Source organism: Gekko japonicus, unplaced genomic scaffold, assembly GCF_001447785.1.
Source record: "Gekko japonicus isolate JY-2015 unplaced genomic scaffold, Gekko_japonicus_V1.1 scaffold745, whole genome shotgun sequence".
Classification (NCBI taxonomy): Eukaryota; Metazoa; Chordata; class Lepidosauria; order Squamata; family Gekkonidae; genus Gekko; species Gekko japonicus.
The window spans coordinates 811,512-826,109 of NW_015164690.1; the positions used below are offsets into that span (position 1 = coordinate 811,512).

The 14,598-nt window shown below is 49.5% G+C and overlaps 1 protein-coding gene and 1 non-coding gene across 2 annotated transcripts in view; both read left to right on the plus strand.

Moving 5' to 3' along the window:
- Window positions 1-14,173, plus strand: part of GRIK5 (glutamate receptor, ionotropic, kainate 5) — an 81,953-nt gene extending 67,780 nt beyond the window's left edge. The window contains exons 12-16 of the mRNA XM_015409384.1: window positions 173-286; window positions 4,094-4,203; window positions 7,787-7,960; window positions 12,077-12,242; window positions 14,099-14,173. Of these exons, the coding sequence (XP_015264870.1) occupies window positions 173-286; window positions 4,094-4,203; window positions 7,787-7,960; window positions 12,077-12,242; window positions 14,099-14,173 (639 nt within the window). The remainder of the gene's footprint in view (window positions 1-172; window positions 287-4,093; window positions 4,204-7,786; window positions 7,961-12,076; window positions 12,243-14,098) is intronic.
- Window positions 8,768-8,839, plus strand: TRNAT-GGU. Its single transcript has one exon. It is a non-coding gene; the product is annotated as a tRNA-Thr (tRNA).
- Window positions 14,174-14,598: the final 425 nt, after the last annotated feature.

Genomic DNA, 14,598 nt, shown 5'->3' on the forward strand with positions numbered 1-14,598 from the left:
TGTCAATGTTCTTGGGCTGACACATCCACCGTGAACATTTGGAACAACGGGCGGTGGAGGGCGCAGCTTCTCCACTCCCAGTCCCAACCAGCAGGGGGAGTGCCAGGGAGCAACACCCGCCGGGCTGTATCTGATTGACAGCCGGGGGGGTCCACTGTGCTTTGCTTTGCAGAAAGCCGATCTGGCAGTGGCGGCCTTCACCATCACGGCGGAGCGGGAGAAGGTCATCGACTTCTCCAAGCCCTTCATGACCCTGGGGATCAGCATCCTGTACCGAGTACACATGGTACGTGCGTCTGGCGGGATCTGGGGGCGGGGACAGGGACGGGAGGGGTTAGACGAGGGCAGCCGGACAGGGCCAAGGATAGAACAGTGTGGTAACGTCTCGTTCCGCACGGCCCTGGAGCTCCGCTGACATAGTGGATGATCTCATTCCAGATCCTGATGCTTGAGATAAGAGTTCTGATTTATCTTCTTACATCAAATGCAGAGTAGTCTTGTTGAAGCGATGCCTAATGAAGCAGCCCTAATTGCCCAGACTGCCCTGGCCTGGACAGCCCCGGACAGCCCAGTCATCAGTCTCAGAAGCTTAAGAGGGTCGGCCCTGGTTACTACCTGGATGGGAGACCACCGAGGGTTGCTACGCAGAGGCAGGCAATCTCAAGCCACCTCTGTTTGTCTCTGCCCTGACCTGGATGGCCCAGGCCAGCCTGATCTCATCACGTCTCAGAAGCTTAACAGGGTCGGCCCTGGTTAGTACTTGGATGGGAGACCACCGAGGGTTGCTACGCAGAGGCACCTCCCACACCACCTCTGTTTGTCTCTGCCCTGACTTGGATGGCCCAGGCTAGCATGATCTCGTCAGCTCTCAGAAGCTAAGCAGGGTCAGCCCTGGTTAGAACTTGGATGGGAGACCACCGAGGGTTGTTACGCAGAGGCAGGCAATCTCAAGGTACCTCTGTTTGTCTCTGCCCTGACCTGGATGGCCCAGGCCAGCCTGATCTCATCACGTCTCAGAAGCTTAAAAGGGTCGGCCTTGGTTAGTACTTGGATGGGAGACCACCAAGGGTTGCTACGCAGAGGCAGGCAATCTCAAGGTACCTCTGTTTGTCTCTGCCCTGACCTGGATGGCCCAGGCCAGCCTGATCTCATCACGTCTCAGAAGCTTAAAAGGGTCGGCCTTGGTTAGTACTTGGATGGGAGACCACCAAGGGTTGCTACGCAGAGGCAGGCAATCGCAAACCGCGTCTGTTTGTGTCTGACCTGACCTGGATGGCCCAGGCGAGCCCAATCTCATCAGATCTCAGATGCTAAGGAGGGTCGGCCCTGGTGAGCACCTGGATGGGAGACCACCAAGGGTTGCTACGCAGAGGCAGGCAATGGCAAACCACCTTTGTTTGTATCTTACCTGACTTGAATGTCCCAGGCTAGCCCAATTTCGTCAGGTCTCAGAAGCAAAGTAGGGTTGGCCCTGATTAACACTTGGATGGGAAACCACTGAGAACATCTAGGGTTGCTACGCAGAGGCAGGCAACGGCAAACCACCTCTGTTTGTCTCTGCCCTGCCCTGGATGGCCCAATCTAGCCCGATCTCATCACGTCTTCGAAGCTAAGCAGGGTCAGCCCTGGTTAGCACCTGGGTGGGAGACCAGCGAGGAAGTCCAGTGTCGCTATGCAGAGGCAAGCAGCAGCAAACCTCTGAACATCTCCTGCCTTGAAAACCCTGCAGAGGTGCTAAGTCAGCTGCGACTTACTGGCACTCTCCACTGCGGCCAAAAGCCCAGACTATCCCCAGTCTCGTAAGAGCTCGGAAGCTAAGCAGGGTCAAGGACAGCCAGTACTTGGACGGGAGACCGCTAAGGAAGACAGGGGCTGCTTTGCAGAGGCAGGCAATGGCAAAACACCTCTGCTCATCTCTTGAAGACCCCATAAAGTGGAACTTCATTGGGTCGCCATGGGTTGGCTGTGACCGGAGGGCACACTTTACCTTTACTAAAGGAGACTCTGGTTAAAGGAACACGTCTGACTTCTCCTACAGGGCGATAGCCGTGAACAGTCAAGCCTTGGAGCAGTGGTCCTTTCCGCACGTGGATCTCATCCCTGGTTTTATCAGAGTTTAACTCACGACACAATACCTTGCATCTATCCCTGGTTATAACAGCATCCGTTTTTTCCGGGACAAGTGTGGGGCGAAACCGGGGTGACCTCAATGTAATGTGGAAACATAAAATACCCCGAGATTATTACAGGGGTGAACTCACGTGTAGTGTAGAATTTTAAAAATATCCTGAGATAATTACAGGGGTGAACTTGCGTGTAGTGTAGAATTTTTAAAAAACCGAGATAATTACAGGGGTGAACTTGCGTGTAGTGTAGAATTTTTTTAAAACTGAGATAATTACAGGGGTGAACTCGCGTGTAGTGTAGAATTTTTTAAAAACCGAGATAATTACAGGGGTGAACTCGCGTGTAGTGTAGAATTAAAAAACCGAGATAATAATTACAGGGGTGAACTCGTTTTAAAGATACCATGAGATAATTACAGAGGTGAACTCGCGTGTAGTGTAGAATTAAAAAAAAAACCAAGATAACTACAGGGGTGAACTCCAGTGTAGTGTAGAATTTAAAAATACCCCAAGATAATTACTGGGGTGAACTCGTGTGTAGTGTAGAATTTAAAAATACCCCGAGATAATTACAGGGGTGAACATGAGTGTAGTGTAGAATTTTAAAAATACCCTGAGATAATTACAGGGGTGAACTTGCGTGTAGTGTAGAATTTTTTAAAAACCGAGATAATTACAGGGGTGAACTCCAGTGTAGTGTAGAATTTAAAAATACCCCGAGATAATTACAGGGGTGAACGCGCGTGTAGTGTAGAATGTAAGTTCGGGGACAGGGCTGAACCAGGATTTAAGGTCCAGTGTGGAAAGGACCAATGTTTGCAACGGGTTAACCAATCCCATCCCACACCTTGGTCCGTTCCGCACTAGTCCTTAAATCCTGGTTCAACCCTGTCCCTGAACTTACATTCTACACTACACTCGAGTTCACCCCTGTAATTTTCTCGGGATATTTTTTTGTTTCCACATTACATTGTGGTCACCCCAGTTTTGCCCCACACTTGTCCCGGGATAAACGGATGCTGTTACAACCAGGGATAAATGCAAGGTATTGTGTTCTGGGTTGAACTCTGATAAAACCAGGGATGAGATCCAAGTGCGGAAAGGACCGAAGTCACCAAAAAAGGAAGGTTGATCAGAGACTTGGTGTGTCCCTGTCCATGGTCCTGAGACCGCTTTCCTTGATGGGGAAAGAGACTTGCAGGCCTGTTCTAAGCAATAGCAGGCTTATTCCTCTGGTATGCAGAGGAAGTCGGAACGCCAAATTTATTCAGTCGTTTTCGGAAGGCCCAGCTGTTGAGCAGGGAGGGAACACCTGGGAACACCTGGATCGTACCGCTGGTTCAAGAAAACATTGCGGTAGATACAAGAGGATGGCCTTAAAGGTCCATCTGTGGGCCTGTTGCCCTAGGCCAGAGGTCCCCATTTGGAATTCTGGCACAGTATGGTGGGCGCGGTGACAAAATGGCTGCCGCGTGAGGCGGAGCCAGCGACAAAGCGATTGCCACCGCTAAATGTCAGTCACACAATGTAGATCCTCGTGCAGTGACGGCAGCCGCCGCCCAAGCAACATTCTTTTTAAAGTCGGTACTGCCAATCAGATCTCCAACAGCCAGTTAGAAGACTTGCTGTGCAAAAGCCCGACCCGGCCCCATCCACTTGGCAGGCTCCAGAAAAGGTATCGGCGGGCACCACGTTGGGGACACCTGCCTTAGGTGTTCACAGGTGGATTGGTTAAGTCTCCTTTAAGGCACACTCCAGTTAAAGGGGCACCAGCTGTGCTTCCTGATTGGCATCTTTTAATCAGAGCACACTGTGGTAGGCTTCGGCTGCTCGTTAACCCGAGTGTTAACACTACCCATTCCCAGTATGGGAAGATAATGCTGTGTTTAGGCTGTGCTAATCTGGGAAGGTGACCCAGAAAACGCTTCGACGTAGCTCCCCTTTTATCATCACGCTTCTCTTTTCAGGGACGCAAACCGGGCTATTTCTCCTTTCTGGATCCCTTCTCCCCAGCTGTTTGGCTTTTCATGCTCCTGGCGTATCTCGCTGTGAGCTGCGTCCTCTTCCTAGCTGCCCGGTAAGTTATCCCCATTTCTCCAAGTCTGGAATCGCTGTCTTATGATGCACTCCCCCCCCCCCATAGCTAGCAAGGCCAGTTTTCTGTATTCCTATCAGTCGCTCTGTCCTTCCTGCCCTCCTTTGGGTGTATTTTGTCATGCAGACAGACCCCCGTGATAAAATTACTGCCCATCTACTAGCAAGTAATTCAGAATCGCAGACGACGTGCGCTCAGGGAGAGTATATATCAGGGGTGTCCAAACTTGCTTAACCTGACAGCCACACAGAATAAACATCAGATGTTTGAGAGCCGCAAGACATGCACACATATCACACACACACGTTTTTATTGGAAAATATGCACATTTGCTCTTTATTAACATTAAACTAGGCTGCGTGAAACAGCCGCGTGTGGCTCCCAAGCTGCAGTTTGGCCATCCCTGGTATATACACACTAGGTACATATTTTTGTACGTGATGCATGCAAAATCAAGGAAAATAATGCAACACGATGAACAAGTCACTTATGCACATTTGCTCTTTATTAACATTAAACTAGGCTGCATGAAAGAGCCGCGTGTGGCTCCCAAGCTGCAGTTTGGCCATCCCTGGTATATACACACTAGGTACAGTCACATATTTTTGTACGTGACGCATGCAAAATCAAGGAAAAGAATGCAACACGATGAACAAGTCACTTTGATTTCTTACGACGTTTCTCCTTTTCCTCAGTGAGTGAAACCGTAGGCAAAGTTTTTACCGTATTCCAATTTGGCAAGACAGCCCCAAAGCCATATAATGCTGTCTGGGTGGCAATATACCATCTGTGGTCTATCAGCTAGGTACAGGGGTGTCAAACTCATTTGTTATAAGGGCCAGATCTGACATAAATGAGACCTTGTTGGGCCGTGCCGTGTGTGTCATAAAATGGAATGCCAGGTAGCAGAGAGATAAACTTAATAAAGGACACAAACACAAAGGGTTATTTTTACTTAAAATAAAAACATGCTTAAAACATCAGCACTCTTGCAATATTTTGTTTATTTAACAGTGTCTGGTAACTGACGCCTCTTGCTCTGAATTATTGCATCAAAATGTCTGTGCGGTTGCAATCTTGAGTATGCTGTTCAGGTGTGTTTCTGTAAGCTGCAAAGCTGCAATGGCGCAGCAGCAGCAGAACTGGAAGAAGAAGCAGAAGACAGCCAGTCCCACTGTGGGCCTGATAGAAGCCCTCTGGGGGCCTGATGTGGCCCCTGGGCTGCGTGTTTGACACCCGTGGGCTAGGATCTTTGTGATGTACCCTTTGCATTGTTCACATGCGGCTCTTGCAGCAAATAGTGGTGAACACGGGGGCGGTTTAAACACCCTTTAAGCCCCTGAGCATTTCTCCTGTGCTTCGATCGAGCTCATTATGATGTGTGTTGTGCCTCTGGATCCCGATTCCCTTCTTCGCAACACCCCTCCCCACTTCCAATTGGGAGAGAAGGACGTCGAGATCTCCATTCCAGCTCGTGTCTGATGAAGAGAGCTGTGGCCCTCGAAAGCTGATGCCCTGCACATGTCGTTGGTCTCTTAAGGTGCTGCTGGACTCGAATTGAGCTGTTCCACTGCAACATGATTATCCTCTGAAATGATCTCTAAGCCCTGTGATGATTATTTGCGACTATTACCGTAGTCGGGACCGCCTCTCTCAATATGTCCCTGGAAGAGCATTGCGCTCTAGTAATGAGAACCTCTTGGTGGTCCTCGGCCCAAGAGAGATCTGGCTGTCCTCAGCTAGGGCCAGGGCCTTCTCTCTGGCAGAGAACATCCATGCCCTAAGGCAGGGGTGGCAAACATGCGGCCTGGGGGAAGCCCGCAGGCCCCCGGAGGGCTTCCATCAGGCCCGCAGTTGAACTGGCCATCTCCTGCTTCCAGTTCTGCTGCTGCATCATCATCGCTTGCTTCGCCAGACTCTCTCAATCACTCAGCCATTTCATGTTTTAACCTGGGTCCTGGACTCAGACCTCTGAGCATGAGATTTCTGTGGTGAATGTAAATAAATCAAAAGTAGGCTTGTAGCTCACAGAAACACACCTGAACAGCATACTCAAGATTGCAGCAGCACAGACATTTTGATGAAATGATTCAGAGCAAGAGGCGTCCGTTATCAGGCACTGTTAAATAAACAAAATATTGCAAGAGTGCTCATGTTTTAAGCATGTTTTTATTTATTTATTTTTTAATAAATTTTTTATTTTCAAATAACATAATACAATATAGCAGCAATTCATAACAATATAACAAATTTCAATTATGAACTAGGGAGTCCTTAATTAAACATAATTGAATTCTCAAGAAAACATATCAATCTATTCTTACAACCAAATATTTAGACGTATAAAATTAATATCGCTAATTTACAATAGTTTATAGTGCCCAACTATTGCGGATAAAAGAATAATATTGAGATTGCAGAGAACTATGAATATTTTCCAAAACAAACTCTAATTTCTCTAGGATAGGGTACCATCGTCCAAAAAAGGAATCTGATTTTTGGGAAGATTCCTTATATATTAAAGTACTAGAAATTTTGTCCGCATGTTTTTATTTTAAGTAAAAAAAAAACATGTTGTGTTTGTGTCCTTTAAAAAGTTTATCTCTCCGCTACCTGGCATTACATTTTATGACAAACGTGGCCCGGCCCGACAAGGGCTCATCTATGTCAGATCCGGCCCTCATAACAAATGAGTTCGACACCCCTGCCCTAGGGGATTTACTACCTTTTCATAGGGTGTGTGAGGCAGAGACGTTCCTCCAGGCATTTGGTTAGGGATTTACTACCTTTTCATAGGGCGTGTAAGGCACAGATGTTCCTCCAGGCATTTGGTTGAAGGCAGCGACAGTTTGGCGCTCTCATACTTCAATCTCCCCTTTTATTCCTGCATATCCCCTCCACCCAGGGGGCCGGTGGAAATTATTGTCATCTCAGCGTTAGTGTTGTTTTCCGTTGTTGTTTTTTTTGAGCCCCCGGAGGGGATTTTTTATTGATTTTTTTTTAACACTACAAAAAACTACAACAGAAAGGGGGCAAAACTACATATAAGGGAGAAAGTAAAGGACCCACTACTGACTAAAAACCCAAGAGACGAGATCCTCCAACTAGCTTTTTTGCATCCAGACTTTTCGTCTTTGTACTTCTTATGAACTGTGTCAAACTTTTAGAACTAGTTTTAACCCTCCCCATTTACATCTAATTGCCCAATAACAGTGCCCCCCATCATCCCCTGGAACCAAAGTTCTCAAAGGCACAATTCAGAGTCCTTCAGCCTTTACTGTTAGTGTTGTTTTCCTGACTGTTTTAAAGCATTTCAACATTGTTTTGACTCAATCACATTGCGTTTATTTCTGATGCAAGTCACCCCGAGCCCTGCTCCCAGGGAAGGGCGGCCGACAAACCCAACGTAATAAATAAATAAATAAAATGTAGGGCTAAATCTTTTTTAAAGTTCTGTTTTCCCCACGGCATTTCATAAGGAACTCTGGGAGTTCTGTAGTTCAGCACTGAGAATCCCAAACGCGTTTGCGGTGAAGGAAGTCACGCGTGTCCTTTATCCCTGCAGGCTGAGCCCCTACGAATGGTACAACCCCCACCCCTGCCTCCGGGAGCGTCACAACGTCCTGGAGAACCAGTACACGCTCGGCAACAGCCTCTGGTTCCCCGTGGGGGGGTTCATGCAGCAGGGATCAGAGATCATGCCTCGGGCCCTCTCCACCCGCTGTGTCAGCGGGGTCTGGTGAGTAACCCAGGGCTGAGCCCTTAACAAAACTGGGGAAAGGGCTGGGGAGGAGGGACCGGGGGCTTGGGAGACACCCCCAGTTAAAGACCATTGTTGAAGGTGGGGTGGGGGCCGTGGCTCAGAGGGAGAGCCTCTGCTTGCCATGCAGAAGGACCCAGGTTCAATCCCCGGCATCTCCTGTTAAAAGGGTCAGAGGTAGAGCGTGTGCTTGATATACAGAAGGCCCCAGGTTCAATCCCCGGCATCTCAAGTTAAAAAGGATCAGGTAGCAGGTGATGGGAAAGACCTCCGCCTGAGACCCTGGAGAGCCATGAAGTGGGGCTGTGGCTCAGTGGTAGAACATCTGCTTGGCATGCAGAAAGTCCCAGGTTCAATCCCTGGCATCTCCAGTTAAAAGGACCAGGAAGCAGGTGATGGGAAAGACCTCCGCCTGAGACCCTGGAGAGCGGCTGCCAGTCTCAGTAGATGATGCTAACCTAGATGGACCAGTGATCTGACTGAATATAAGGCAGCTTCATGTGTTCATTTGAAAGGGAGGGGCCGTGGCTCAGAGGCAGAGCATCTGCCTTGCATGCAGAAGGTCCCAGGTTCGATCCCCGGCATCTCCAGTTAAAAGGACCAGGCATGAGGTGATGTGAAAGACCTCCGCCTGAGACCCTGGAAAGTGGGGCTGTAGCTCAGTAGCTCAGTGGCAGACCATGTGCTTGGCATGCAGAAGGCCCCAGGTTCAATCCCCGGCATCTCCAGTTAAAAGGACCAGGCATGAGGTGATGTGAAAGACCTCCGCCTGAGACCCTGGAAAGTGGGGCTGTAGCTCAGTGGCAGAGCCTCTGCTTGGTATGCAGAAGGTCCCAGGTTCAATCCCTAGCATCTCCAGTTAAAAGGACCAAGTAGTAGGTTATGTGAAAGACCTCCAGCTGAGGCCCTGGAGAGCCAATGGCAGTAGACGATACTGACCTTACATGAGGCTGCCTTCTACTGAATCAGACTCTCGGTCCGTCAAGGTCAGTATTGTCTACTCAGACTGGCAGCGGCTCTCCCGGGTCTCGGGCAGAGGTCTTTCCCATCCCCTCCTGCCTGGTCATTTTACCTGGAGATGCCGGGGACTGAACCTGGGCCCTTCTGCATGCCAAGCAGAGGCCCTTCCCCTGAGCCACAGCCCCTCCATTGGTCTGATTCAGTATAAGGCAGCTTGATGTGTAGAGGCAAGCCTGGAAGACATCCTGGCCACCTGCTGACCTTTAGAGCAATTTGCTGGAGTCTAGATATTTTGAAAATGTTTTCCCCCCAACCCTCCAAAAAGTCACCTTGTAGGCGTTTGCTGCTGGCAGCTAAGAATTTGGAGAATTTTCCACCCCTAGGAATTTGATAGGCAGTGGCGTTCCTTGGAAGGGATCCCTGTTAATTAGGGCTGTGGGTAGGGTTGCCAGCCTCCAGGTGGGGCCTGGGGATCTCCTGCTTTTACAGCTGATCTCCAGCGGACAGAGATCAGCTCCCCTGGAGAGAATGGCTGCTTTGAAGGGTGGGCTCTGTGGCATGGTACCCTGCTGAGGCCCCTCCCCTCCCCAAACCCCGCCCTCTCCTGGCTCCACCCCTAAAGTCTCCGGGTATTTTCCAACCCAAACCTGGCAGCCCTAGCTGTGAGCGACCTAGGGGGCTGCCGTATGATCCGGCTAGCTCAGAATTGACAACCCTGCCTGGCAGTCTCAGGCAGAGAAAGGCCTCTCCCACCAACTTCTATCAGAGATCCTTTAACCGGAGGGACTGGGGATTGAACCTGGGACCTTCTGCGCACCAAGCCGGAGCTCTACCCCAGTGCCACTGGTCCACGTACTATGTAGCTCCGTGTTGTCTACTCAGGTTGACAGCAGCTGTCTGGCTTTGCCTTTCCCAACACGAGTCACTTGAGATGCTCAAACCGGAGATGCCGGGGATTGAACCTGCCGCCTGTTGCATACACGTCCAATTAATTAACTCAAGCGTCCTCCTTGGGGGGCGAGTTTTAATTGACGCAAGGGCACGTTTGCTGGCCTTTCGTCGAGCCGTTTTTCGGTGGCCGCGCTCTCTCGTCACGGCAAATGGGAAATAGAATTACGAAAGATGCCCTTTCCGTCCAACAAGGAATTATTGTTTTGGTTTATGAATTGTAGGTTATTATGCTTCCTCCCCGTTGCTCAAAGACGCTTAAGTATCGGTTTTGGTAACAGGCCCATTTATTCGATTAAGCCATTGAGTAATTGCCTACGAGGCGAGCGGTTAACCAAGAACACGTTCCTGCATCAGTTAGCGGCCCTGATATAAATCCACGTCCGTCGGCTGCCAGCTCCCTTGGCGTTTATTCTTCAGACATTGCAGAGTGTGTTCTACGAGGACACGCTAGTGTTTAAAGCAGGATTTATGTGTCTTTAAAGACATCTGTCCACCAGGAAAGAAATCACAGTAGCTGGTGGATACCCTCTATTGACAGAGTCCATCTGGTGGATGGGGGCTTGGGAAAAAACAGTTTGACAGTTGGAGTATAGCTAGGAAAAAAGGTCCCAGTTTTCTGTCTGGCTAGCAGTCTGGAAGCTGCCCTTTTCCAGGCAGGGGTGCAAATCAAGCATACCATCTGATAATTCTAGTTTTTTTAATCGTTCAAGGGAGGAACTGCGTGTTCTACCATGCTCAGATTTCTAACTGAAAGAAAAATGGGCTTAAGAGTCTCTGCTGCCCCCCTGCAACTCAGAAACCAACTTTGGGCGATCCTGCAGTGGCTTTTCCCTCCGTTGTTATACCAAACCCATGCTGGAACAGAAATTCCCCTCTGCATTGCAGGCCGCTTCCGCTTTCTTTGATCATTGGGTTTTATGGTAGCCTCCACACTGCATGCCACTTCCGCTTTCTTTGATCATCGGGTTTTATGGTAGCCTCCACAATGCAGGCCGCTTCCGCTTTCTTTGATCATCGGGTTTTATGGTAGCCTCCACACTGCATGCCGCTTCCGCTTTCTTTGATCATCGGGTTTTATCGCACCCTCTACGCTGCATAGAATAGATTCTTTTGAACTATGGTGCTGGAGAAGACTCTTGAGAGTCCCTTGGACTGCAAGGAGATCAAATCAGTCAATCCTAAAAGAAATCAACCCTGTTCCCTGGAAGGCCAGATAATGAAACTGAAGCTCAAATATTTTGGCCACCCAATGAGAAGGAAGCACTCCCTGGAGAAGAAGACCCTGATGCTGGGAAAGATTGAAGGTCAAAGAAGACGGGGACGGCAAAGGATGAGATGGTTAGACAGTGTCATAGATGCAACGAACATGAAATTGAGCCAACTTCAGAGGACGGCGGAAGACAGGAAGGCCTGGCGTGATCTGGTCCATGGGGTCGCGAAGAGTCGGACTCGACTGTGCGACTGAACAACAACAACTACACTGCATGCTGCCTTCACTTTCTTTGATCATCGGGTTTTATGGTAGCCTCCACACTGCATGCTGCTTCCGCTTTCTTTGATCATCGGGTTTTATGGTACCTTCTGCATAGATTTATGGCCGTTCAGGGGTGACTCTACAGTCAGTACGGGCGTTGCCTCCGGGGTGTCTGGATGTGGTTTTGAGCTGTACCTTTTCTGTTCCCGCGTGGGTTTGGTAAAACAACGGAGGGAAAAACCAATGCAGAATCAGCCTTTCCTTCCTCTTGGAACTTCGTATCGCTGGTAGGAGGAGAGGGATGCGAAACGGGAAAGCCCACGAAACTGTTTCACGGTTTAATTTGCACTGGGATCTGTCAGTGTGAAGTTCTGAAATCTGTTTCCAAAGCTGATCTGGGGCCAGTCCTTAAACCTGGAGCTTTGTCTTTTTTGTTGTTGTTGTTAGTGAGAATTTTTTCTCTCTGCAATGGCATGCGAGGTGGAAAGGGATACCTCTGAGCATGTGCAGAATGCCCTTCGCACCACGGACCCACTGTGGTCAAATTCTGTAACTGGGTTTTAGGGGAAGCAGAGCTTGCTGGCAAATTTGAGTCCTGGCACTTCTCTGGTTAGTGATTCAGCCGCAGGTACCCCCCACGAGCGCCTTCTTTCCCTGCCTTGGTGTGTAACCAGGGATTTTGTTGTTCTTTGCTGCTGCTGCTTCCCCAGGTGGGCGTTCACGCTGATCATCATCTCCTCCTACACGGCCAACCTGGCTGCCTTCCTCACTGTGCAGCGGATGGAGGTGCCCATCGAATCGGCGGATGACTTGGCGGACCAAACCAACATCGAATACGGCACGATCAACGCCGGCTCCACCATGACCTTCTTCCAAGTGAGTGCCACACCCCTTGCCGGGACTTGGGCAGATCTCAGGCTCCTTCTGGTGCAAATGAGCAGCTCTGCATGGGTCGTGCCCCTGTGGGCTGGGGAATATATTGGGGGGTGGGTGGGAGGAAACAACAATAGTGTACTGGAATTTAAAATATACTGGTTTATTTACTTCATCGATATCCTGCCTTTCTCCCAAGTGGCGGCCCAAAGCAGTTGACATTTTTATCCTTGGGTCCAGCCCAAGAAAGATCCTTAGAAAAATTTTAAGAGAATAAAGAGGTGTACTGGCCTGCAGGCTCTGAGTACCAAGTTTCAGAAGTCAGGCAGGGCGGGGTGTTGCAGTCCGAAGTCAGGGGTCCAGAGGTCAGACTAGGCAAAGTTGTACAGTTCCAAGGTCAGGCTTCCAAGAATTAGGCAAGGCAGAGTCGGTGGCTGAGCATCTATCGTAAGTGTTGCATCCACGCCTCTCTTGGCTGGTTTTTATAGCCCCATGCCTAAGGGACATGCTTGCAACCAGCTGCTCAGAAGTAGTCCTGCAACTACTCATCTTCGTCATCAGCAAGCAGCTGGTATTCGTCCAGGAGGCGTGCACTTTGCCTTCTTGCCTGTAGCTGTGTTCTCAGCCTCTGTCTGCGGCGTTCTAAAGGTGTAGGAGACACTGCTGGGCTGGGAACACCTAATGGAGGTTTGCCTGCTGAATCAGGGCTAGAGGGTGTTGTTGGCTTTGCAGCAGCCATGGCTGTGGATTCTGACAATCCTGCGTCTCATTCTCTTGCTGGTCAGCTTCTGTTAATTTGAGTCTTTTCCTGAGGAGACCAAGTCCTATTAGGAAAGGATGAAGGAGCTGGGTAAAAGTGATATGATAACCATCTTCAAGTACTTGAAGGGCTGTCATATAGAGGATGGCGCAGAGTTGTTTTCTGTTGCCCAAGAAGGTCAGACAAGAACCAACAGGTTGAAATTAAATCAGAAGAGTTTTCAGCTAAATATTATGAAGAACTTCCTGACAGTTAGAGCAGTTCCTCAGTGGAACAAGCTTCCTCGGGAGGTGGCGGGCTCTCCTTCTTTGAAGGTTTTCAAGTAGAGGCTAGATGACCATCTGACAGCAATGCTGATTCTGTGAACTCAGGCAGATCATGAGATGGGAGGGCAGGAAGGATTGCCTCAGTGCTTAGTTCTTGTGGCCCTTTCTTACACACCCAGGGAAATGCTGATCGCCACTTTAGGAAGCAATTTTTCTCCAGGCCAGTTTGGCCGAGGATCCTGGAGTTGTTGTTTTTTTGTCATCTTCTAGTCATGGAACAGAGGTCACTGGGGGTGTGGGGGGGGAGGTATTTGTGGATTTCCTGCCTTGTGCAGGGGGTTGGACTAGATGACCCTGGAGGTCCCTTCCAGCTCTATGAGTCTATGAGGAGTTCTCTTCTTCTGAGGAGTCCTTGCTATTGCTGAGCCCTGGCTGACCTACGACAAGAGATCTGGTAACAGTTGTTGTGGGTGCGAGCCCTGACCCCTAAGAAGAGCCCTGCTGGACGACAGATATCCCTAGAATCCCATCTCCAGCAATGGCCTGTTGGATGAGCCTGGTCACCTCATAAGCAGGGCATGAAATCAAATATCCTTCCACAGTTGTGGGCAGCCTCCAAGCAATGGCTAAGAGCCATTGATGGACCTGTCCACTAACCCCGTCTTTATTCTCCTTTGTAAGAACCGTCAGGGTCCCCCCCCCCCATAGCTACAAATTCCATACGTCTCAGTTTTGCATTGGAAAAGTCCAAGAAGCGGGCCTCCCTTCCAAATCTCACTTCCAACAGGAAACGAGCCCTCGTTGAATCACGTTCCTCTCACCTTCCCCTGCAGCGAGAAGATAACAGTGATGATCCGTCTCTTGTAAGAACGCCTGAAATCACAAATGAGAAGTTCTTTTTTTTTTAAAGATGGTGTCGATGCTCGTTATCGTTAGTCATCCTAGCTCTAAAAACGGAACCTCCAGATATAGAGGCAGTGTAACTCTCGAGTAGCAAACTCCGGAGTATGATGGAAGACAGGAGGGCCTGGCGTGATGTGGTCCATGGGGTCGCGAGGAGTCGGACTCGACTGTGCGACTGAACAACAACAACAAATAACTCTCGAGTACCTCGGGCTGAGGCAGATAATGGAAGGGTCAGTTATCTTGACTGGGATGTTAGCTCCATTGGGGCACTGCCGGGCGACGAGGCAGACCTGGGCTCTGATCCGGCACTGTGTAGATTTTGAGTCCAACGTTTCCCCCCATGAGGCAAGATTTCTCATTTTTGTGCAGCGCTGGAAAAACGAAAAACAGGGTTCTCGTCCTTCGTTTGTGTTTTGTCGCTACCCAC